At 38.6% G+C, this 27990-nt stretch overlaps 2 protein-coding genes across 22 annotated transcripts in view; both read right to left on the bottom strand.

Annotated features, from left to right (window-relative positions):
• Window positions 1-351, bottom strand: part of epb41l3b (erythrocyte membrane protein band 4.1 like 3b) — a 95678-nt gene extending 95327 nt beyond the window's left edge. For 11 of the 21 annotated variants that reach the window (XM_090225965.1, XM_090225960.1, XM_090225964.1 and 8 more), the window contains exon 1: window positions 161-328. The gene's annotated coding sequence lies outside the window, so the exon portion shown is untranslated. Of the gene's footprint in view, window positions 1-160 lie in introns of all 21 variants that reach the window. The other 10 variants (XM_090225984.1, XM_090225961.1, XM_090225987.1 and 7 more) reach the window with 3 other exon arrangements.
• A 3190-nt stretch (window positions 352-3541) lies between these two features.
• The window catches only part of LOC118944873 (uncharacterized), a 47197-nt gene continuing 22748 nt past the window's right edge, over window positions 3542-27990 (bottom strand). The window contains exons 3-8 of the mRNA XM_090226134.1: window positions 21036-21202; window positions 6657-7208; window positions 6552-6612; window positions 5971-6219; window positions 4433-4634; window positions 3542-4244 (exon numbers count right to left, since the gene is read on the bottom strand). Of these exons, the coding sequence (XP_090082260.1) occupies window positions 3650-4244; window positions 4433-4634; window positions 5971-6219; window positions 6552-6612; window positions 6657-7208; window positions 21036-21158 (1782 nt within the window). The 5' untranslated portion in view covers window positions 21159-21202 and the 3' untranslated portion in view covers window positions 3542-3649. The remainder of the gene's footprint in view (window positions 4245-4432; window positions 4635-5970; window positions 6220-6551; window positions 6613-6656; window positions 7209-21035; window positions 21203-27990) is intronic.

Here is a 27990-nt window from a genome sequence, read left to right as displayed (position 1 = left end):
CAAGTCAACTTATGGTCTGCAACATCTGGCTCAAATCAGTCAGATCAGCACGTTTCAAAACTGTCGCTCCTTCTAACAAAATACACTTTACCAGATGTGATTCTGTCCCATGAAAAAAAAACAACAACATACACATTATCTCAAACTAAAAGCACGTTACCTGACTCGTGTTCTTCTCTGAAACCCTCGCACAACTCTTTCGCGACCACAGATGTGACAAAACTGTCCTAAAGGAGAAGGATTTCCGACAGTGCGACGCTGATCGCAGATTCGTTTTCTTCACAACTAACTTGCTTCGGGTGGGAAGGTTTTTACAGGCACTACGACCACAGAGTTTTTAAACCCAGAGGCGCAACATCGCGAGATTTCCGGGAACGCTTTTGCGAAACAGACCAAACGGACCAGGACGGGATTTGGGGTTTCAAGAAGTTTTAAAAAAAAAATATTCTTTGGTTGTTAATTTTCTCATAATCTAAAGGCACAATTTAGATTCCGATCATGTTATTACTCAAACCTAATAAAAGTGACAAACTTGACACGTTTTAATTTATTTTCGTTAAAAAAAAAAACGTTATATCGAAGGAGTGCCAGTTCGGTGCAAGACGACCATTAGACCCAAAGGCTTGTTTCAATACATGTAGCTGACCATTCTGCCGTCCTTCGCTGACAAAACAATTGCGGCTCCCTACTAGAATAGTCCCAATAAGAAAAAGGACGTTAAAAATACGTCTAAAATATATATATATTTTCCAGACGTTGAATTCAGGTTCATTTTCGGTTCTGAATGAAAGGTGAAAATACGTCACTTATAGACAGACATATTATATGTTTTGGTTCAAATCAAGGCTGGTCCAAACCTGATAAAAATCTGAGTCTACCATGTCAGCCCACAATGGAATTGTATGAATGCAATGTGGTAGGGACAACATTTGTAAAACAGGCCATTGCATTGGCTTTATTAGTCCTGATTCCTGTGACTAATCCATTTGGCTATTTAAGCTCTGAATATCAGTTACCCAACTTTATCAGGAGTATATTATATATATATATATATATATATATAATTATTATTATATTTATCCTGTTTAGCCTATTTGCAATGTGTTTGTGTAACAGTATAAGTTCAGACCGTCTCCTCGCCCCGGGCTCAAACCAGGGACCTTCTGCACATATCAACAACTGACACCCACGAAGCATCGTTACCCATCGCTCCACAAAAGTCACTGCCCTTGCAGAGCACAGGGGGAACAACTACTTCAAGGTCTCAGTTAGCGCGCACCACCGCTAACTAGCTAGCCATTTCACATCGGTTACATTTACACAGCGTGAAATTAGAAGCATTTTATTTTTTTCGCTATGTCAAATTGATACAGATACAAACTTGAAAACACTGATCATGACAATTTAGCACACGGGATGAATCTCCTGGACAGCAGCTGTGGGTGGCCTGATTGTCCATTCCATATTGTCTATTTTATTCTGACCTGATTGGGCGCCATTTAGGTTTCTCTATCGGAGAAACCGGCATGATTTAAAAATGTGTCTGTCTCATTACAATGTCATCCATTTTATCTCCAGCCTGTAAGCTACAGAAAAGGCCACATCCTCTTTCTACCTTATCCTATATCTGCTACATGATTTATGTAACATTTTTTTGTGGGGAACAGAATGTTTGTGGGGCGCCGCAGCGATGCGTCTCTCTTAACAAGCACTCTTGGGGAGGCGGTGAAAAAAAAAAGCCCTTACACGGTTGAGAGAGAAATTGGGGCAGTGTTATGTGAGTTTTTATGTGTTGTTGGAGGTGCATCTGTTGGTCAGTTTAGCTCAGAAAAGTGCCTACAAGTGTGATCAAGGATTTCTATTGGAAAAGCTTGTTTTAGTCTATCTTCATACTGTTACCATCTTTGCTACTACTACGGAACGTTCCGACTGCTCTATCGCCACCTCTCTTGATTTCAATTGTTTGCCCATTAATTTCAAACACGGCCTATTGGTTAAAGTAATTGGTAAAAGTAATTGGTTAAAGCCAGGGGTGCAACTTTTAGTGTTAGAAGTGGGGGGGGGGGACATAATTATTATTATTTTTAAATCCAGTCTGATAAACATTCCAAACAGTTTACATGACCAGTCGGAGGCGTCCTCGTCGTCCTAAAGCCTTGACACATTTCGTATCACATTCCAATGATAAAACTGTGGGGGGGGACAAAAATGCTATTTCAGAATATGGGGGGGACCCCATCCCCAGTGAAAGTTGCACCCCTGGTCAAAGCACACCCACAGGAAGGAGCGCTTCATAAAATACCTTGAGGCTGACAGAAAAAGCAATAACACATTTTCACCACTAGACGGCCATGTTAGACTGATGTAGAATACCATTTTCACTGACTAGATTTTCATTGAATAGAGTGTGTGAATAATGTCAATATTGCTATTTTGGTACAGCATGTACAAGGGAGGGGGGGGGGGGGGGGGTCAGCTAAATGTATCAGGCCATCTACATTAGAGCCCACTTTATTTATTCATAATTAAACATACATCCAACAGTCGAAACCTAATTTTCACCTCAACTCGTCACAAAACCTGAACGATATTCTACCTGAGATTCCATTTCTGGCACATAGAAACACCTAGAAACTATTTCATTAAACTAAAGCTTTATTTTGTGTCACAGTTTCATTAAATCTACACTTGACGTGTCTCATAGGAACATTTCGGAACAATATAATTCTACTATAGGTATTTTATTTTTTACAAATAATATCTACATTTTTTTATCGAGACAAATTATTGCATTTGTTACATTGAAAAAAAACATTGGAATACTTTGACCTAGATATTGATTTGTTGGTGTGGTTCACCTCATGTTGGTGATCTGAAAGTGTCCATGGCTTTCAGACCTAAAAAAAAATGGTATTTTATATATATATATTTTATTTATATATATTTACATACATTGGGGTGGCAGGGTAGCCTAGTGGTTAGAGCGTTGGACTAATAACCGGAAGGTTGCAAGTTCAAACCCCTGAGCTGACAAGGTACAAATCTGTCGTTCTGAACAGGCAGTTACACCACTGTTCCTAGGCCGTCATTGAAAATAAGAATTTGTTCTTAACTGACTTGCCTAGTAAAATAAAGGTAAATTAAAAATATAGCAGTGTCCATGTTCTATTGCCATCAACTGTGTACAGCTACAGTAAAAACCTCAATCAAACACATGGGAAAGAATAACATGACAAGACATGTCATATCTGTTGAAGAACTGGGAGCCACTCTGATCACACCCTCTCCTCTGATCTCCTGAGTTCCCTTAGGCCGCACCTTGATTCTAGATGGGGTTTGAGCATCCTCTGATCTCCTGAGTTCCCTTAAGCCACACCTTGATTCTAGATGAGGTTTGAGCCCTGTATTTTCCTATTCATATCCATCTAAATGATAACATGCCGAGGCAGAACTATTTAGGGTTCATCTGTTGAAGAGCTGGGGATTACAGTATCCAGAGTTCAGATCAAGAAGAGCTAAAGGTGACTGTTACTCCCCCTCCTTTTCCTTCTTCTTCTTCTCCCTGAACGACTGCTACTTCCCTTTCCTCTTCCTGATTCGAGTCGGGCACACAGTCCCACTGCCTGGGGTACGAGGCCTGCTCTGAGTCCTACTGCCTGGGGTGCGAGGCCTGCTCTGAGTCCCACTGCCTGGGGTGCGAGGCCTGCTCTGAGTCCCACTGCCTGGGGCGCGAGGCCTGCTCTGAGTCCCACTGCCTGGGGAGCAGGGCCTGCTCTGAGTCCCACTGCCTGGGGCGCGAGGCCTGCTCTGAGTCCCACTGCCTGGGGTGTGAGGCCTGCTCTGAGTCCCACTGCCTGGGGCGCGAGGCCTGCTCTGAGTCCCACTGCCTGGGGTGTGAGGCCTGCTCTGAGTCCCACTGCCTGGGGTGTGAGGCCTGCTCTGAGTCCCACTGCCTGGGGTGCGAGGCCTGCTCTGAGTCCCACTGCCTGGGGACCGAGGCCTGCTCTGAGTCCCACTGCCTGGGGTGTGAGGCCTGCTCTGAGTCCCACTGCCTGGGGCGCGAGGCCTGCTCTGAGTCCCACTGCCTGGGGTGCGAGGCCGGCTTGGAGTCCCACTGACTGGGGAGTGAGGCCTGCTCTGAGTCCCACTGCCTGGGGTGCGAGGCCGGCTTGGATTCCCACTGACTGGGGAGTGAGGCCTGCTCTGAGTCCCACTGACTGGGGTAGGGCACCTGCTCCGAACACCTGATTAGATAAGATTAGAAAACGTACATGTAAGTTATTTTGCAACATATACAATGTACGCTTGTTCAACCATCCTGATCATGCGAGGTCACATTCTATTTTTCTTCACGCATCTAGAGAAACAGACAGTGATCTCGCGTGATCAGGACTGTCAAACGAGGCTATAGAAACTGTATCATATACAGTACCTGCACTTCTGGTCCCTGTAGATACTGTAGACAGTGTCTGTGAATGTCTGGTTGTCTCTAGACCAGCTACGCTGCCTCCCAGCAATCGACGGCCGTCTGGACTGCTGCTCAGCGCTGACGGACTCCCCCTGGTGGCCGGACCCGGTATTGGAAAGCCAGGAGCTGCCACCAAGCTCTAGAGTTCCACCGGGGTTGAAAGACCCTGAGTAAACAGTGGGAAGAAAAAGGTATGTGAACCTTTTAGAATTACCTGGATTTCTACATAAATTGGGTCATAAAATGTGATCTGATCTTCATCTAAGTCACAACAACAGACAAACGCAGTCTGCTTTAAACTAATAACAAACAACTAGACGTTCTCGTGTCTTTAATGAACACAACGTGTAAACATTCACAGTGCAGGGTGGGAAAAGTATGTGAACCTTTTAGAATTACCTGGATTTCTACATAATTGGGTCATAAAATGTTATCTGATCTTCATCTAAGTCACAACAACAGACAAACACAGTCTGCTTTAAACTAATAACACACAAACAACTAGACGTTTCCATGTCTTTATTGAACACACCGTGTTAGAGATACTTTTGTAACCCTTTCCAGCTTTATGTAGGGCAACAACTTTTAATCTCAGGTCTTCTGAGATCTCTTTTGTTCGAGGCATGGTTCACATCAGGCAACGCTTCTTGTGAATAGCAAATTCAAAGTTTGTGAGTGTTCTTTATGGGACATGGCAGCTCTAACCAAAATTTCCAATCTCGTCTCATTGATTCCAGGTTAGCTGACTCCTGACTCCAATTAGCTTTTGGAGAAGTTATTAGCCTAGGGGGTTCACATACTTTTTCCAACCTACAATGTGAATGTTTAAATTATGTATTCAATATAGAAAATAAAAATACAATAATTTGAGTGTTATTAGTTTAAGCACACTATGTTTGTCTATCGTCGTGACTTAGATGAAGATCAGATCAAATGTTATGTCATATTTATGCAGAAATCCAGGTAATTCCTGAGGGTTCACACACCTTTTCCTTGCCAATGTAATTCTATACATTATTCTGTACCATTAAAAACAACAGCTATTCACTCTTAGAAAATAAGCTGCTATCTATAATCTAAAAGGGTTCTTCGACTTTCTCCATAGGATAACCATTTTAAAGAACCCTTTTTGGTTCCAGGTAGAACCCTTTATGGTTCCAGGTAGAACCTTTTATGGTTCCAGGTAGAACCCTTTTTGGTTCCAGGTAGAACCCTTTATGGTTCCAGGTAGAACCATTTTTGGTTCCAGGTAGAACCCTTTATGGTTCCAGGTAGAACCCTTTTTGGTTCCAGGTAGAACCCTTTATGGTTCCAGGTAGAACCATTTTTGGTTCCAGGTTGGTTCCAGGTAGAACCATTTTTGGTTCCAGGTAGAACCCTTTATGGTTCCAGGTAGAAACCTTTATGCTTCCAGGTAGAACCCTTCTTGGTTCCAGGTAGAACCCTTCTTGGTTCCTGTTAGAACCCCTTCTTTTTATCTTGCCACTGTAAATCAACACTACCTCTGGACTGCACGTAGTGGACCAGTCCGTTCCTCGGCGAGTATTCCTTGGTCCGTGTGCTGTGGAGGTCGATGACCGCGGAGTAGATATCTCTAAGGTTGATGACTTTGGTCTTCTTGTCTCTGTTCTCGTGAAGCACGGCGTTTGCACAGATGAAGATAAATATGCCTATCCCCATGACTAAGGGCCCGAACACCTTCAGGTGGTCTGAGGACAGATAGTTGTCCAAGAACTCAGAGAGCAACCCACCTGAAGGATGGGAAGAAGATGGAGGGGGGAGAAAAATGACTACCCCTTATTTAAGCAAGTTAGTCACTGAGAACACATTTTCTTTTACAATAATGACCTGACCAAGATAAGAGCGAGAGGATCTTTGCAAAGCAGACAGAATGAACAACACAATGAATGATTTGTCTTGTAAGTACAAATATCTTAGTAAAAAATAACCTACCTGAGGGTATAAGAGGAGGAGGGGTAGATACCGATACACTACCATTACCAGATACAATAACTTACCTGAGGGTATAGGAGGAGGAGGGGTAGATACCGATACACTACCATTTCCAGATACAATAACCTACCTGAGGGTATAGGAGGAGGAGGGGTAGATACCGATACACTACCATTACCAGATACAATGACCTACCTGAGGGTATAGGAGGAGGGGTAGATACCGATACAAGTACAGATAAACTTTCATTGACAACAACACTAGTCTGGTTTGTCAACTCCCCAACAGTGTGGTTGGTCAACTCCTCAAAAGTTTGGTTGGTCAACTCCTCAACAGTCTGGTTGGTCAACTCCTCAAAAGTTTGGTTGGTCAACTCCCCAACCGTCTGGTTGGTCAACTCCTCAACAGTCTGGTTGGTCAACTCCTCAACAGTCTGGTTGGTCAACTCCCTAACAGTCTGGTTGGTCAACTCCCCAACAGTGTGGTTGGTCAACTCCCCAACAGTGTGGTTGGTCAACTCCCCAACAGTGTGGTTGGTCAACTCCCCAACAGTCTGGTTGGCTGTGTTGTTGTCCTTATTATCGCTCCAGGTGACAGACACCAGGGGGCTCTTGGAGTAGCTCATCCTGCCGTTGTCTCTCCTCTCCTCCCCGGATGCATACCCCTGGCTGTGGCCTTCATGTGGCCAGTAGCCCAGTACAGCCATGACTATCCCAACCATCAACACCACCAGTCCCACCGTGGCCACCAGCCCAGGCGGGGAACACAGGTTGAGTTTCCCCTTCACCTGGATTCGTAAGGAGACAGACATGACATCATTATAATAGAGTTCAGGAATGTATTGTCTAGGATAAACATAGATTTTAACACAGAAACTAGAGCTGTGTTTTGCATTCTCATACTAGCTGTACTATTTGTGAGGTGAATTGGGTATGTCGTGTGCTTATTGGTCATAGTATGGATATAGTTAGTATGGATATAGTTAGTATGCTTATTGGTTATAGTATGGATATAGTTAGAATGCTTATTGGTCATAGTATGGATATAGTTAGAATGCTTATTGGTCATAGTATGGATATAGTTAGTATGGATATAGTTAGTATGGATATAGTTAGTATGGATATAGTTAGTATGGATATAGTTAGTATGGATATAGTTAGTATGGATATAGTTAGTATGGATATAGTTAGTATGGATATAGTTAGTATGAATATAGTTAGTGTGGATATAGTTAGTATGAATATAGTTAGTGTGGATATAGTTAGTATGGATATAGTTAGTATGGATATAGTTAGTATGGATATAGTTAGTATGAATATAGTTAGTATGGATATAGTTAGTGTGGATATAGTTAGTGTGGATATAGTTAGTATGGATATAGTTAGTATGGATATAGTTAGTATGGATATAGTTAGTATGGATATAGTTAGTGTGGATATAGTTAGTATGAATATAGTTAGTGTGGATATAGTTAGTATGGATATAGTTAGTGTGGATATAGTTAGTATGGATATAGTTAGTGTGGATATAGTTAGTATGGATATAGTTAGTGTGGATATAGTTACTATGCTTATTGGTTAGGATATGGATATAGTTAATATGATATAGTTAGTATGCTTATTGGTCATAGTATAGATATAGTTAGTGTGGATATAGTTAGTATAGATATAGTTAGTGTGGATATAGTTAGTATGGATATAGTTAGTATGAATATAGTTAGTATGAATATAGTTAGTATGGATATAGTTAGTATGGATATAGTTAGTATGGATATAGTTAGTATGGATATAGTTAGTATGGATATAGTTAGTGTGGATATAGTTAGTGTGGATATAGTTAGTATGGATATAGTTAGTATGGATATAGTTAGTGTGGATATAGTTAGTATGGATATAGTTAGTGTGGATATAGTTAGTATGGATATAGTTAGTGTGGATATAGTTAGTATGGATATAGTTAGTATGGATATAGTTAGTATGGATATAGTTAGTGTGGATATAGTTAGTATGGATATAGTTAGTGTGGATATAGTTAGTATGGATATAGTTAGTGTGGATATAGTTAGTATGGATATAGTTAGTGTGGATATAGTTAGTGTGGATATAGTTAGTATGGATATAGTTAGTATGGATATAGTTAGTGTGGATATAGTTAGTATGGATATAGTTAGTGTGGATATAGTTAGTATGGATATAGTTAGTGTGGATATAGTTAGTATGGATATAGTTAGTATGGATATAGTTAGTATGGATATAGTTAGTGTGGATATAGTTAGTATGGATATAGTTAGTGTGGATATAGTTAGTATGGATATAGTTAGTGTGGATATAGTTAGTATGGATATAGTTAGTGTGGATATAGTTAGTATGGATATAGTTAGTGTGGATATAGTTAGTGTGGATATAGTTAGTATGGATATAGTTAGTGTGGATATAGTTAGTGTGGATATAGTTAGTATGGATATAGTTAGTGTGGATATAGTTAGTATGGATATAGTTAGTGTGGATATAGTTAGTGTGGATATAGTTAGTATGGATATAGTTAGTGTGGATATAGTTAGTGTGGATATAGTTAGTATGGATATAGTTAGTATGGATATAGTTAGTATGGATATAGTTAGTGTGGATATAGTTAGTGTGGATATAGTTAGTATGGATATAGTTAGTGTGGATATAGTTAGTGTGGATATAGTTAGTATGGATATAGTTAGTATGGATATAGTTAGTATGGATATAGTTAGTGTGGATATAGTTAGTATGGATATAGTTAGTATGGATATAGTTAGTATGCTTATTGGTCATAGTATGGATATAGTTAGTATGGATATAGTTAGTATGGATATAGTTAGTATGGATATAGTTAGTATGGATATAGTTAGTATGCTTATTGGTCATAGTATGGATATAGTTAGTATGGATATAGTTAGTGTGGATATAGTTAGTATGGATATAGTTAGTATGGATATAGTTAGTATGGATATAGTTAGTGTGGATATAGTTAGTATGGATATAGTTAGTGTGGATATAGTTAGTATGGATATAGTTAGTGTGGATATAGTTAGTATGGATATAGTTAGTGTGGATATAGTTAGTGTGGATATAGTTAGTATGGATATAGTTAGTATGGATATAGTTAGTGTGGATATAGTTAGTATGGATATAGTTAGTGTGGATATAGTTAGTATGGATATAGTTAGTGTGGATATAGTTAGTATGGATATAGTTAGTATGGATATAGTTAGTATGGATATAGTTAGTGTGGATAGAGTTAGTATGGATATAGTTAGTGTGGATATAGTTAGTATGGATATAGTTAGTGTGGATATAGTTAGTATGGATATAGTTAGTGTAGATATAGTTAGTGTGGATATAGTTAGTATGGATATAGTTAGTGTGGATATAGTTAGTGTGGATATAGTTAGTATGGATATAGTTAGTATGGATGTAGTTAGTATGGATATAGTTAGTGTGGATATAGTTAGTGTGGATATAGTTAGTATGGATATAGTTAGTATGGATATAGTTAGTGTGGATATAGTTAGTATGGATATAGTTAGTGTGGATATAGTTAGTATGGATATAGTTAGTGTGGATATAGTTAGTATGGATATAGTTAGTGTGGATATAGTTAGTGTGGATATAGTTAGTATGGATATAGTTAGTGTGGATATAGTTAGTGTGGATATAGTTAGTATGGATATAGTTAGTATGGATATAGTTAGTATGGATATAGTTAGTATGGATATAGTTAGTGTGGATATAGTTAGTGTGGATATAGTTAGTATGGATATAGTTAGTGTGGATATAGTTAGTGTGGATATAGTTAGTATGGATATAGTTAGTATGGATATAGTTAGTATGGATATAGTTAGTGTGGATATAGTTAGTATGGATATAGTTAGTGTGGATATAGTTAGTGTGGATATAGTTAGTATGGATATAGTTAGTATGGATATAGTTAGTGTGGATATAGTTAGTGTGGATATAGTTAGTGTGGATATAGTTAGTGTGGATATAGTTAGTATGGATATAGTTAGTGTGGATATAGTTAGTGTGGATATAGTTAGTGTGGATATAGTTAGTATGGATATAGTTAGTATGGATATAGTTAGTGTGGATATAGTTAGTATAGATATAGTTAGTATGAATATAGTTAGTGTGGATATAGTTAGTATGGATATAGTTAGTATGGATATAGTTAGTATGAATATAGTTAGTGTGGATATAGTTAGTATGGATATAGTTAGTATGGATATAGTTAGTATGGATATAGTTAGTGTGGATATAGTTAGTGTGGATATAGTTAGTATGGATATAGTTAGTATGGATATAGTTAGTGTGGATATAGTTAGTGTGGATAGAGTTAGTGTGGATATAGTTAGTATGGATATAGTTAGTATGGATATAGTTAGTATGGATATAGTTAGTATGGATATAGTTAGTGTGGATATAGTTAGTATGGATATAGTTAGTATGGATATAGTTAGTATGGATATAGTTAGTATGGATATAGTTAGTGTGGATATAGTTAGTATGGATATAGTTAGTGTGGATATAGTTAGTGTGGATATAGTTAGTATGGATATAGTTAGTGTGGATATAGTTAGTGTGGATATAGTTAGTATGAATATAGTTAGTGTGGATATAGTTAGTGTGGATATAGTTAGTGTGGATATAGTTAGTGTGGATACAGTTAGTATAGATATAGTTAGTATGGATATAGTTAGTATGAATATAGTTAGTGTGGATATAGTTAGTATGCTTATTGGTCATAGTATGATGTAGTTAGTGAGCCAAAAGTTCCCGGATGTCGTACTAAATTTGCCAAAATATGACGTGTACAAGCAGTGGACACTATTTCCGTGCTTTTAAGGGCCCATAATGCATTTCTTCAGAAAATGGAGGAAAATATGCAGCCGAAGTCTGGCGAGAAGCGGATACTAGTTCATTGCTTTAACTAATTAGGACAAAATGTTAAGAGAATGTTGAGCAATGTGATAAAATAATGACTTTTCAAATCAGTTACGTTACACGTTATGGTTGGCTGACAATTTGTTAGCTACTCTATCCTTATGAACCACATAGCATTACAGCAGTATGTTAGCTACTCTATCCTTATGAACCACATAGCATTACAGCAGTATGTACCAGTATGTTAGCTACTCTATCCTTATGAACCACATAGCATTACACCAGTATGTTAGCTACTCTATCCTTATGAACCACATAGCATTACAGCAGTATGTTAGCTACTCTATCCTTATGAACCACATAGCATTACAGCAGTATGTACCAGTATGTTAGCTACTCTATCCTTATGAACCACATAGCATTACAGCAGTATGTACCAGTATGTTAGCTACTCTATCCTTATGGACCACATAGCATTACAGTGGTATGTTAGCTACTCTATCCTTATGAAAAACATAGCATTACAGCAGTATGTTAGCTACTCTATCCTTATGAACCACATAGCATTACAGCAGTATGTACCAGTATGTTAGCTACTCTATCCTTATGAACCACATAGCATTACAGCAGTATGTACCAGTATGTTAGCTACTCTATCCTTATGGACCACATAGCATTACAGCAGTATGTTAGCTACTCTATCCTTATGAACCACATAGCATTACAGCAGTATGTACCAGTATGTTAGCTACTCTATCCTTATGGACCACATAGCATTACAGCAGTATGTTAGCTACTCTATCCTTATGGACCACATAGCATTACAGCAGTATGTACCGGTATGTTAGCTACTCTATCCTTATGAACCACATAGCATTACAGCAGTATGTTAGCTACTCTATCCTTATGAACCACATAGCATTACAGCAGTATGTTAGCTACTCTATCCTTATGGACCACATAGCATTACAGCAGTATGTACCGGTATGTTAGCTACTCTATCCTTATGGACCACATAGCATTACAGCAGTATGTACCAGTATGTTAGCTACTCTATCCTTATGAACCACATAGCATTACAGCAGTATGTACCGGTATGTTAGCTACTCTATCCTTATGGACCACATAGCATTACAGCAGTATGTACCAGTATGTTAGCTACTCTATCCTTATGGACCACATAGCATTACAGCAGTATGTACCAGTATGTTAGCTACTCTATCCTTTTGGACCACATAGCATTACAGCAGTATGTACCAGTATGTTAGCTACTCTATCCTTATGGACCACATAGCATTACAGCAGTATGTTAGCTACTCTATCCTTATGGACCACATAGCATTACAGCAGTATGTACCAGTATGTTAGCTACTCTATCCTTATGGACCACGTAGCATTACAGCAGTATGTACCAGTATGTTAGCTACTCTATCCTTATGAACCACATAGCATTACAGCAGTATGTACCAGTATGTTAGCTACTCTATCCTTATGAACCACATGGCATTACAGCAGTATGTTAGCTACTCTATCCTTATGGACCACATAGCATTACAGCAGTATGTACCAGTATGTTAGCTACTCTATCCTTATGAACCACATAGCATTACAGCAGTATGTACCAGTATGTTAGCTACTCTATCCTTATGAACCACATAGCATTACAGCAGTATGTACCAGTATGTTAGCTACTCTATCCTTATGGACCACATAGCATTACAGCAGTATGTACCAGTATGTTAGCTACTCTATCCTTATGGACCACATAGCATTACAGCAGTATGTACCAGTATGTTAGCTACTCTATCCTTATGGACGACATAGCATTACAGCAGTATGTTAGCTACTCTATCCTTATGGACCACATAGCATTACAGCAGTATGTAGCAGAATGTTAGCTACTCTATCCTTATGGACCACATAGCATTACAGCAGTATGTACCAGTATGTTAGCTACTCTATCCTTATGGACCACATATCATTACAGCAGTATGTACCAGTATGTTAGCTACTCTATCCTTATGGACCACATAGCATTACAGCAGTATGTTAGCTACTCTATCCTTATGGACCACATAGCATTACAGCAGTATGTACCAGTATGTTAGCTACTCTATCCTTATGGACCACATAGCATTACAGCAGTATGTACCAGTATGTTAGCTACTCTATCCTTATGGACCACATAGCATTATAGCAGTATGTACCAGTATGTTAGCTACTCTATCCTTATGGACCACATAGCATTACAGCAGTATGTTAGCTACTCTATCCTTATGGACCACATAGCATTACAGCAGTATGTACCAGTATGTTAGCTACTCTATCCTTATGGACCACATAGCATTACAGCAGTATGTACCAGTATGTTAGCTACTCTATCCTTATGGACCACATAGCATTACAGCAGTATGTACCAGTATGTTAGCTACTCTATCCTTATGGACCACATAGCATTATAGCAGTATGTACCAGTATGTTAGCTACTCTATCCTTATGGACCACATAGCATTACAGCAGTATGTTAGCTACTCTATCCTTATGGACCACATAGCATTACAGCAGTATGTACCGGTATGTTAGCTACTCTATCCTTATGGACCACATAGCATTACAGCAGTATGTACCAGTATGTTAGCTACTCTATCCTTATGGACCACATAGCATTACAGCAGTATGTACCAGTATGTTAGCTACTCTATCCTTATGAACCACATAGCATTACAGCAGTATGTACCAGTATGTTAGCTACTCTATCCTTATGGACCACATAGCATTACAGCAGTATGTACCAGTATGTTAGCTACTCTATCCTTATGGACCACATAGCATTATAGCAGTATGTACCAGTATGTTAGCTACTCTATCCTTATGGACCACATAGCATTACAGCAGTATGTTAGCTACTCTATCCTTATGGACCACATAGCATTACAGCAGTATGTACCGGTATGTTAGCTACTCTATCCTTATGGACCACATAGCATTACAGCAGCATGTACCAGTATGTTAGCTACTCTATCCTTATGGACCACATAGCATTACAGCAGTATGTACCAGTATGTTAGCTACTCTATCCTTATGGACCACATAGCATTACAGCAGTATGTTAGCTACTCTATCCTTATGGACCACATAGCATTACAGCAGTATGTACCAGTATGTTAGCTACTCTATCCTTATGGACCACATAGCATTACAGCAGTATGTTAGCTACTCTATCCTTATGAACCACATAGCATTACAGCAGTATGTTAGCTACTCTATCCTTATGAACCACATAGCATTACAGCAGTATGTTAGCTACTCTATCCTTATGAACCACATAGCATTACAGCAGTATGTACCGGTATGTTAGCTACTCTATCCTTATGGACCACATAGCATTACAGCAGTATGTTAGCTACTCTATCCTTATGGACCACATAGCATTACAGCAGTATGTAGCAGAATGTTAGCTACTCTATCCTTATGGACCACATATCATTACAGCAGTATGTACCAGTATGTTAGCTACTATATCCTTATGAACCACATAGCATTACAGCAGTATGTACCAGTATGTTAGCTACTCTATCCTTATGAACCACATAGCATTACAGCAGTATGTACCAGTATGTTAGCTACTCTATCCTTATGGACCACATAGCATTACAACAGTATGTTAGCTACTCTATCCTTATGGACCACATAGCATTACAGCAGTATGTACCAGTATGTTAGCTACTCTATCCTTATGGACCACATAGCATTACAGCAGTATGTACCAGTATGTTAGCTACTCTATCCTTATGGACCACATAGCATTACAGCAGTATGTTAGCTACTCTATCCTTATGAACCACATAGCATTACAGCAGTATGTACCAGTATGTTAGCTACTCTATCCTTATGGACCACATAGCATTACAGCAGTATGTTAGCTACTCTATCCTTATGGACCACATAGCATTACAGCAGTATGTACCAGTATGTTAGCTACTCTATCCTTATGAACCACATAGCATTACAGCAGTATGTACCGGTATGTTAGCTACTCTATCCTTATGGACCACATAGCATTACAGCAGTATGTACCAGTATGTTAGCTACTCTATCCTTATGGACCACATAGCATTACAGCAGTATGTACCAGTATGTTAGCTACTCTATCCTTTTGGACCACATAGCATTACAGCAGTATGTACCAGTATGTTAGCTACTCTATCCTTATGGACCACATAGCATTACAGCAGTATGTTAGCTACTCTATCCTTATGGACCACATAGCATTACAGCAGTATGTACCAGTATGTTAGCTACTCTATCCTTATGGACCACGTAGCATTACAGCAGTATGTACCAGTATGTTAGCTACTCTATCCTTATGAACCACATAGCATTACAGCAGTATGTACCAGTATGTTAGCTACTCTATCCTTATGAACCACATGGCATTACAGCAGTATGTTAGCTACTCTATCCTTATGGACCACATAGCATTACAGCAGTATGTACCAGTATGTTAGCTACTCTATCCTTATGAACCACATAGCATTACAGCAGTATGTACCAGTATGTTAGCTACTCTATCCTTATGAACCACATAGCATTACAGCAGTATGTACCAGTATGTTAGCTACTCTATCCTTATGGACCACATAGCATTACAGCAGTATGTACCAGTATGTTAGCTACTCTATCCTTATGGACCACATAGCATTACAGCAGTATGTACCAGTATGTTAGCTACTCTATCCTTATGGACGACATAGCATTACAGTGGTATGTTAGCTACTCTATCCTTATGGACCACATAGCATTACAGCAGTATGTACCGGTATGTTAGCTACTCCATCCTTATGGACCACATAGCATTACAGCAGTATGTACCAGTATGTTAGCTACTCTATCCTTATGGACCACATAGCATTACAGCAGTATGTACCAGTATGTTAGCTACTCTATCCTTATGAACCACATAGCATTACAGCAGTATGTACCAGTATGTTAGCTACTCTATCCTTATGGACTACATAGCATTACAGCAGTATGTACCGGTATGTTAGCTACTCTATCCTTATGGACCACATAGCATTACAGCAGTATGTACCAGTATGTTAGCTACTATATCCTTATGAACCACATAGCATTACAGCAGTATGTACCAGTATGTTAGCTACTCTATCCTTATGGACCACATAGCATTACAGCAGTATGTACCAGTATGTTAGCTACTCTATCCTTATGGACCACATAGCATTACAGCAGTATGTTAGCTGCTCTATCCTTATGAACCACATAGCATTACAGCAGTATGTTAGCTACTCTATCCTTATGGACCACATAGCATTACAGCAGTATGTACCAGTATGTTAGCTACTCTATCCTTATGGACCACATAGCATTACAGCAGTATGTACCAGTATGTTAGCTACTCTATCCTTATGGACCACATAGCATTACAGCAGTATGTACCAGTATGTTAGCTACTCTATCCTTATGGACCACATAGCATTACAGCAGTATGTACCAGTATGTTAGCTACTCTATCCTTATGAACCACATGGCATTACAGCAGTATGTTAGCTACTCTATCCTTATGGACCACATAGCATTACAGCAGTATGTACCAGTATGTTAGCTACTCTATCCTTATGAACCACATAGCATTACAGCAGTATGTACCAGTATGTTAGCTACTATATCCTTATGGACCACATAGCATTACAGCAGTATGTACCAGTATGTTAGCTACTCTATCCTTATGGACCACATAGCATTACAGCAGTATGTACCAGTATGTTAGCTACTCTATCCTTATGGACCACATAGCATTACAGCAGTATGTACCAGTATGTTAGCTACTCTATCCTTATGAACCACATAGCATTACAGCAGTATGTACCAGTATGTTAGCTACTCTATCCTTATGGACTACATAGCATTACAGCAGTATGTACCGGTATGTTAGCTACTCTATCCTTATGGACCACATAGCATTACAGCAGTATGTACCAGTATGTTAGCTACTATATCCTTATGAACCACATAGCATTACAGCAGTATGTACCAGTATGTTAGCTACTCTATCCTTATGGACCACATAGCATTACAGCAGTATGTACCAGTATGTTAGCTACTCTATCCTTATGGACCACATAGCATTACAGCAGTATGTTAGCTGCTCTATCCTTATGAACCACATAGCATTACAGCAGTATGTTAGCTACTCTATCCTTATGGACCACATAGCATTACAGCAGTATGTACCAGTATGTTAGCTACTCTATCCTTATGGACCACATAGCATTACAGCAGTATGTACCAGTATGTTAGCTACTCTATCCTTATGGACCACATAGCATTACAGCAGTATGTACCAGTATGTTAGCTACTCTATCCTTATGGACCACATAGCATTACAGCAGTATGTTAGCTACTCTATCCTTATGGACCACATAGCATTACAGCAGTATGTACCAGTATGTTAGCTACTCTATCCTTATGAACCACATAGCATTACAGCAGTATGTACCAGTATGTTAGCTACTATATCCTTATGGACCACATAGCATTACAGCAGTATGTACCAGTATGTTAGCTACTCTATCCTTATGGACCACATAGCATTACAGCAGTATGTACCAGTATGTTAGCTACTCTATCCTTATGAAACGCATATCATTACAGCACTGTGAAACCCAACGTTTATTGACTTTATTACTCACATCATTTTTCAGCTAAGTGGTATATAGATTTCAGAGCACTCTCGCGCAGAATAACTGATTAATTTACAAACGCTCAATACCCAGTGAATATGGCCGGTGTCAGTAAAGTAAATTGCTTCCTGCCATCCAGGACGTCTATACCAGGCGGTGTCAGAGGAAGGCCCTAAAAATTGTCAGACTCCAGCCACCCTATTCATAGACTGTTTTCTCTGCTACTGCATGGAAAGTGGTACCGGAGCACCAAGTCTAGGTCCAAGAGGCTTCTTAACCGACTCTAAACCCAAGCCATAAGACTCCTGATCACCCAATCAAATAGCTTCCCAGACTATTTGTATCCCCCCCCCCCCCCCCCCTCTTCTATGCTGTTTTTAACTATGCATAGTCACTTTAATAACTCTACCTACATGTACATATTACCTCAATTACCTCGACACCGGTACCCCCGCGCATTGTCTCTGTAGCGGTACCCCCCTGTATATAGTCTCGCTATTGTTATCTTACTTTTTGTAGGTATTTTCTAAAAACTGCATTGTTGGTTAAGGGTTTGTAAGTAAGCATTTCACTGTAAGGTCTACTACACCTGTTGTATTCAGCATTTCACTGTGAGGTCTACTACAACTGTTGTATTCAGCATTTCACTGTAAGGTCTACTACACCTGTTGTATTCAGCATTTCACTCTAAGGTCTACTACACCTGTTGTATTCAGCATTTCACTGTGAGGTCTACTACACCTGTTGTATTCAGCATTTCACTGTGAGGTCTACTACACCTGTTGTATTCAGCATTTCACTGTAAGGTCTACTACACCTGTTGTATTCAGCATTTCACTGTAAGGTCTACTACACCTGTTGTATTCAGCATTTCACTGTAAGGTCTACTACACCTGTTGTATTCAGCATTTCACTGTAAGGTCTACTACACCTGTTGTATTCAGCATTTCACTGTAAGGTCTACTACACCTGTTGTATTCAGCATTTCACTGTAAGGTCTACTACACCTGTTGTATTCAGCATTTCACTGTGAGGTCTACCTACACCTGTTGTATTCAGCATTTCACTGTAAGGTCTACCTACACCTGTTGTATTCAGCATTTCACTGTAAGGTCTACTACAACTGTTGTATTCAGGATTTCACTGTGAGGTCTACTACACCTGTTGTATTCAGCATTTCACTGTGAGGTCTACTACACCTGTTGTATTCAGCATTTCACTGTGAGGTCTACTACACCTGTTGTATTCAGCATTTCACTGTGAGGTCTACTACACCTGTTGTATTCAGCATTTCACTGTGAGGTCTACTACACCTGTTGTATTCAGCATTTCACTGTGAGGTCTACTACACCTGTTGTATTCAGCATTTCACTGTAAGGTCTACTACACCTGTTGTATTCAGCATTTCAATGTAAGGTCTACTACACCTGTTGTATTCAGCATTTCACTGTGAGGTCTACCTACACCTGTTGTATTCAGCATTTCACTGTGAGGTCTACCTACACCTGTTGTATTCAGCATTTCACTGTGAGGTCTACCTACACCTGTTGTATTCAGCATTTCACTGTGAGGTCTACCTACACCTGTTGTATTCAGCATTTCACTGTGAGGTCTACCTACACCTGTTGTAATTCAGCATTTCACTGTAAGGTCTACTACATCTGTTGTATTCAGCATTTCACTGTAAGGTCTACAACACCTGTTGTATTTGGTGCATGTGACAAATAACATTGGATTTGATAACATGAAAACAGCCTAACCAGCTCTGATAGGGCGAGTAAAATGGTCAGAGTGAGCCAGTGAGCCAGTTAGCTTGGGTGCTTGACTGCCTTTGAATGCGTCCAGTAGCAGTGTGCGCTCTGAATACTCAGATAGTGAAACGCTCTGGATTTACAAACGCCCAGAGTGCACCCCAGATTGAATTTCTGAACACACTCTAAATCGTAACATTTTTAGCTAGTCATTTGTTATGCTAACAGGTTAGCAAGAGGTTGCATAGCAACAGCATCAAATTCCGGTAGACAGGAGAAGTTCTAGTACGCTCAACTGAAAGGATACCGTTCATTTACTGTACACTAAAATGAACTAATAGTTTACAGAATGTAGTATATACTCATCAATATGTGGTATACAGTATTGTAGTATGGGTATTCCAACACAGCTCTTGTTTTTAAGTCAGAACTGAGAAGTGAGGCTGGATAAAAGATGAAAAAAAGCCAGGGAATTAAAATGAGTTCACCCATGCTCTACCAAGGTTTTCCAGCACACCGCTTTGACACCTATGGTAGTAGCTATATTGGTCTACTGTACTTCAAACAACTGTATAATTATTCTGCTATGGCTGAATTCTTAATACGCCAAGCATTATGGGTAATGTAGTTTAGTACACCATGCAACCAACCACCACCACATTGTCAAAGATGGTTAAGTAGGACGATGCCCAGAAACGTCTTCCTTCTCCTATAGAAATCCCTGATCACACTTGTAGGTGATGTCTTGGTGACGTGAGCTAGCTAAGCTCATGCGCAGAAACACGTCATCGGGTCGCGTTGTGCTGAACTACGCATTGGCTCGAATCTAGGTTGTGCTTTTTGAAATCGCTACCCACCACTAGATGCAATATACAAAGCATCATGGGTACTGTAGTCCATCATGCTACCCACCACCACCACATAGTTCCAAACTAGATGCAATATACAAAGCATTATGGGTACTGTAGTCCATCATGCTACCCACCACAACTACATTGTTCTAAACTAGATACAATACACAAAGCATGATGGGTATTGTAGTACATCATGCTACCCACCACCACTACATCGTTCTAAACTAAATACAATACACAGGGCATGATGGGTATTGTAGTACAGAGCATGATGGGTATTGTAGTACATCATGCTACCCACCACCACTACATCGTTCTAAACTAAATACAATACACAGGGCATGATGGGTACTGTAGTACAGAGCATGATGGGTATTGTAGTACATCATGCTACCCACCACCACTACATCGTTCTTCTTTCTCTTGGCTTGTTTCCTCTTCCTCTTGTTCTCAGCTTGGTTCTTAGAGTGCTGGGAGTCCTGGCGCCGGTTTATACGCAGGAGGCCCCCTGTTGCAATCATGGTCGACGATTCGATTTGATTAGAGGACGGGCTTGTCAATCAACCTGGGAGAAGAGGAATGAGGAGAGGGAGGGGAGAGGGGAAAAACAGGGAGGTCGGTCGGCCGTGTCGATGAAGACTCTTTGTTACATTTACAGTAGTCTCTCAGTACATCCCCCGAAATGATGACTTCATACCTACAACCATTCTAGTATTAATTGAGGGATATCTTGATATAAATGATAAATACTTGATATGATATTATTTCAAAACAGATTTTCAAAAAGAAAACGCATCAACCACAAAAAAATATCTAAGAAATCAGATGAATCTGTCACTGTTGGGTAGATAAATGACTGCTGAATCCTGTTTCATAGACAGAGATACATGATAATATCAGATGAATCTGTCACTGTTGGGTAGATAAATGACTGCTGTTTCATAGACAGAGATACATGATAATATCAGATGAATCTGTCACTGTTGGGTAGATAAATGACTGCTGTTTCATAGACAGAGATACATGATAATATCAGATAAATCTGTCACTGTTGGGTAGATAAATGACTGCTGTTTCATAGACAGAGATACATGATAATATCAGATGAATCTGTCACTGTTGGGTAGATAAATGACTGCTGTTTCATAGACAGAGATACATGATAATATCAGATGAATCTGTCACTGTTGGGTAGATAAATGACTGCTGTTTCATAGACAGAGATACATGATAATATCAGATGAATCTGTCACTGTTGGGTAGATAAATGACTGCTGTTTCATAGACAGAGATACATGATAATATCAGATGAATCTGTCACTGTTGGGTAGATAAATGACTGCTGTTTCATAGACAGAGATACATGATAATATCAGATTAATCTGTCACTGTTGGGTAGATAAATGACTGCTGTTTCATAGACAGAGATACATGATAATATCAGATGAATCTGTCACTGTTGGGTAGATAAATGACTGCTGTTTCATAGACAGAGATACATGATAATATCAGATGAATCTGTCACTGTTGGGTAGATAAATGACTGCTGTTTCATAGACAGAGATACATGATAATATCAGATGAATCTGTCACTGTTGGGTAGATAAATGACTGCTGAATCCTGTTTCATAGACAGAGATACATGATAATATCAGATGAATCTGTCACTGTTGGGTAGATAAATGACTGCTGTTTCATAGACAGAGATACATGATAATATCAGATGAATCTGTCACTGTTGGGTAGATAAATGACTGCTGTTTCATAGACAGAGATACATGATAATATCAGATGAATCTGTCACTGTTGGGTAGATAAATGACTGCTGTTTCATAGACAGAGATACATGATAATATCAGATGAATCTGTCACTGTTGGGTAGATAAATGACTGCTGTTTCATAGACAGAGATACATGATAATATCAGATGAATCTGTCACTGTTGGGTAGATAAATGACTGCTGTTTCATAGACAGAGATACATGATAATATCAGATGAATCTGTCACTGTTGGGTAGATAAATGACTGCTGTTTCATAGACAGAGATACATGATAATATCAGATGAATCTGTCACTGTTGGGTAGATAAATGACTGCTGAATCCTGTTTCATAGACAGAGATACATGATAATATCAGATGAATCTGTCACTGTTGGGTAGATAAATGACTGCTGTTTCATAGACAGAGATACATGATAATATCAGATGAATCTGTCACTGTTGGGTAGATAAATGACTGCTGAATCCTGTTTCATAGACAGAGATACATGATAATATCAGATGAATCTGTCACTGTTGGGTAGATAAATGACTGCTGTTTCATAGACAGAGATACATGATAATATCAGATGAATCTGTCACTGTTGGGTAGATAAATGACTGCTGTTTCATAGACAGAGATACATGATAATATCAGATGAATCTGTCACTGTTGGGTAGATAAATGACTGCTGTTTCATAGACAGAGATACATGATAATATCAGATGAATCTGTCACTGTTGGGTAGATAAATGACTGCTGTTTCATAGACAGAGATACATGATAATATCAGATGAATCTGTCACTGTTGGGTAGATAAATGACTGCTGAATCCTGTTTCATAGACAGAGATACATGATAATATCAGATGAATCTGTCACTGTTGGGTAGATAAATGACTGCTGTTTCATAGACAGAGATACATGATAATATCAGATGAATCTGTCACTGTTGGGTAGATAAATGACTGCTGTTTCATAGACAGAGATACATGATAATATCAGATGAATCTGTCACTGTTGGGTAGATAAATGACTGCTGAATCCTGTTTCATAGACAGAGATACATGATAATATCAGATGAATCTGTCACTGTTGGGTAGATAAATGACTGCTGTTTCATAGACAGAGATACATGATAATATCAGATGAATCTGTCACTGTTGGGTAGATAAATGACTGCTGTTTCATAGACAGAGATACATGATAATATCAGATGAATCTGTCACTGTTGGGTAGATAAATGACTGCTGTTTCATAGACAGAGATACATGATAATATCAGATGAATCTGTCACTGTTGGGTAGATAAATGACTGCTGAATCCTGTTTCATAGACAGAGATACATGATAATATCAGATGAATCTGTCACTGTTGGGTAGATAAATGACTGCTGTTTCATAGACAGAGATACATGATAATATCAGATGAATCTGTCACTGTTGGGTAGATAAATGACTGCTGAATCCTGTTTCATAGACAGAGATACATGATAATATCAGATGAATCTGTCACTGTTGGGTAGATAAATGACTGCTGTTTCATAGACAGAGATACATGATAATATCAGATGAATCTGTCACTGTTGGGTAGATAAATGACTGCTGTTTCATAGACAGAGATACATGATAATATCAGATGAATCTGTCACTGTTGGGTAGATAAATGACTGCTGTTTCATAGACAGAGATACATGATAACATCAGATGAATCTGTCACTGTTGGGTAGATAAATGACTGCTGTTTCATAGACAGAGATACATGATAATATCAGATGAATCTGTCACTGTTGGGTAGATAAATGACTGCTGTTTCATAGACAGAGATACATGATAATATCAGATGAATCTGTCACTGTTGGGTAGATAAATGACTGCTGTTTCATAGACAGAGATACATGATAATATCAGATGAATCTGTCACTGTTGGGTAGATAAATGACTGCTGTTTCATAGACAGAGATACATGATAATATCAGATGAATCTGTCACTGTTGGGTAGATAAATGACTGCTGAATCCTGTTTCATAGACAGAGATACATGATAACATCAGATGAATCTGTCACTGTTGGGTAGATAAATGACTGCTGAATCCTGTTTCATAGACAGAGATACATGATAATATCAGATGAATCTGTCACTGTTGGGTAGATAAATGACTGCTGTTTCATAGACAGAGATACATGATAATATCAGATGAATCTGTCACTGTTGGGTAGATAAATGACTGCTGTTTCATAGACAGAGATACATGATAATATCAGATGAATCTGTCACTGTTGGGTAGATAAATGACTGCTGAATCCTGTTTCATAGACAGAGATACATGATAACATCAGATGAATCTGTCACTGTTGGGTAGATAAATGACTGCTGAATCCTGTTTCATAGACAGAGATACATGATAATATCAGATGAATCTGTCACTGTTGGGTAGATAAATGACTGCTGTTTCATAGACAGAGATACATGATAATATCAGATGAATCTGTCACTGTTGGGTAGATAAATGACTGCTGTTTCATAGACAGAGATACATGATAATATCAGATGAATCTGTCACTGTTGGGTAGATAAATGACTGCTGAATCCTGTTTCATAGACAGAGATACATGATAATATCAGATGAATCTGTCACTGTTGGGTAGATAAATGACTGCTGTTTCATAGACAGAGATACATGATAATATCAGATGAATCTGTCACTGTTGGGTAGATAAATGACTGCTGTTTCATAGACAGAGATACATGATAATATCAGATGAATCTGTCACTGTTGGGTAGATAAATGACTGCTGTTTCATAGACAGAGATACATGATAATATCAGATGAATCTGTCACTGTTGGGTAGATAAATGACTGCTGTTTCATAGACAGAGATACATGATAATATCAGATGAATCTGTCACTGTTGGGTAGATAAATGACTGCTGTTTCATAGACAGAGATACATGATAATATCAGATGAATCTGTCACTGTTGGGTAGATAAATGACTGCTGAATCCTGTTTCATAGACAGAGATACATGATAATATCAGATGAATCTGTCACTGTTGGGTAGATAAATGACTGCTGTTTCATAGACAGAGATACATGATAATATCAGATGAATCTGTCACTGTTGGGTAGATAAATGACTGCTGAATCCTGTTTCATAGACAGAGATACATGATAATATCAGATGAATCTGTCACTGTTGGGTAGATAAATGACTGCTGTTTCATAGACAGAGATACATGATAATATCAGATTAATCTGTCACTGTTGGGTAGATAAATGACTGCTGTTTCATAGACAGAGATACATGATAATATCAGATGAATCTGTCACTGTTGGGTAGATAAATGACTGCTGTTTCATAGACAGAGATACATGATAATATCAGATGAATCTGTCACTGTTGGGTAGATAAATGACTGCTGTTTCATAGACAGAGATACATGATAATATCAGATGAATCTGTCACTGTTGGGTAGATAAATGACTGCTGTTTCATAGACAGAGATACATGATAATATCAGATGAATCTGTCACTGTTGGGTAGATAAATGACTGCTGAATCCTGTTTCATAGACAGAGATACATGATAATATCAGATGAATCTGTCACTGTTGGGTAGATAAATGACTGCTGTTTCATAGACAGAGATACATGATAATATCAGATGAATCTGTCACTGTTGGGTAGATAAATGACTGCTGTTTCATAGACAGAGATACATGATAATATCAGATGAATCTGTCACTGTTGGGTAGATAAATGACTGCTGTTTCATAGACAGAGATACATGATAATATCAGATGAATCTGTCACTGTTGGGTAGATAAATGACTGCTGTTTCATAGACAGAGATACATGATAATATCAGATGAATCTGTCACTGTTGGGTAGATAAATGACTGCTGTTTCATAGACAGAGATACATGATAATATCAGATGAATCTGTCACTGTTGGGTAGATAAATGACTGCTGTTTCATAGACAGAGATACATGATAATATCAGATGAATCTGTCACTGTTGGGTAGATAAATGACTGCTGTTTCATAGACAGAGATACATGATAATATCAGATGAATCTGTCACTGTTGGGTAGATAAATGACTGCTGAATCCTGTTTCATAGACAGAGATACATGATAATATCAGATGAATCTGTCACTGTTGGGTAGATAAATGACTGCTGTTTCATAGACAGAGATACATGATAATATCAGATGAATCTGTCACTGTTGGGTAGATAAATGACTGCTGAATCCTGTTTCATAGACAGAGATACATGATAATATCAGATGAATCTGTCACTGTTGGGTAGATAAATGACTGCTGTTTCATAGACAGAGATACATGATAATATCAGATGAATCTGTCACTGTTGGGTAGATAAATGACTGCTGTTTCATAGACAGAGATACATGATAATATCAGATGAATCTGTCACTGTTGGGTAGATAAATGACTGCTGAATCCTGTTTCATAGACAGAGATACATGATAATATCAGATGAATCTGTCACTGTTGGGTAGATAAATGACTGCTGTTTCATAGACAGAGATACATGATAATATCAGATGAATCTGTCACTGTTGGGTAGATAAATGACTGCTGAATCCTGTTTCATAGACAGAGATACATGATAATATCAGATGAATCTGTCACTGTTGGGTAGATAAATGACTGCTGTTTCATAGACAGAGATACATGATAATATCAGATGAATCTGTCACTGTTGGGTAGATAAATGACTGCTGAATCCTGTTTCATAGACAGAGATACATGATAATATCAGATGAATCTGTCACTGTTGGGTAGATAAATGACTGCTGTTTCATAGACAGAGATACATGATAATATCAGATGAATCTGTCACTGTTGGGTAGATAAATGACTGCTGTTTCATAGACAGAGATACATGATAATATCAGATGAATCTGTCACTGTTGGGTAGATAAATGACTGCTGTTTCATAGACAGAGATACATGATAACATCAGATGAATCTGTCACTGTTGGGTAGATAAATGACTGCTGTTTCATAGACAGAGATACATGATAATATCAGATGAATCTGTCACTGTTGGGTAGATAAATGACTGCTGTTTCATAGACAGAGATACATGATAATATCAGATGAATCTGTCACTGTTGGGTAGATAAATGACTGCTGTTTCATAGACAGAGATACATGATAATATCAGATGAATCTGTCACTGTTGGGTAGATAAATGACTGCTGTTTCATAGACAGAGATACATGATAATATCAGATGAATCTGTCACTGTTGGGTAGATAAATGACTGCTGAATCCTGTTTCATAGACAGAGATACATGATAACATCAGATGAATCTGTCACTGTTGGGTAGATAAATGACTGCTGAATCCTGTTTCATAGACAGAGATACATGATAATATCAGATGAATCTGTCACTGTTGGGTAGATAAATGACTGCTGTTTCATAGACAGAGATACATGATAATATCAGATGAATCTGTCACTGTTGGGTAGATAAATGACTGCTGTTTCATAGACAGAGATACATGATAATATCAGATGAATCTGTCACTGTTGGGTAGATAAATGACTGCTGAATCCT

Source organism: Oncorhynchus mykiss, chromosome 28 (genome assembly GCF_057628025.1).
Source record: "Oncorhynchus mykiss isolate SJ-2025 chromosome 28, ASM5762802v1, whole genome shotgun sequence".
In the NCBI taxonomy this organism is placed as follows: domain Eukaryota; kingdom Metazoa; phylum Chordata; class Actinopteri; order Salmoniformes; family Salmonidae; genus Oncorhynchus; species Oncorhynchus mykiss.
This window is presented reverse-complemented; position numbering and strand designations above follow the sequence as displayed.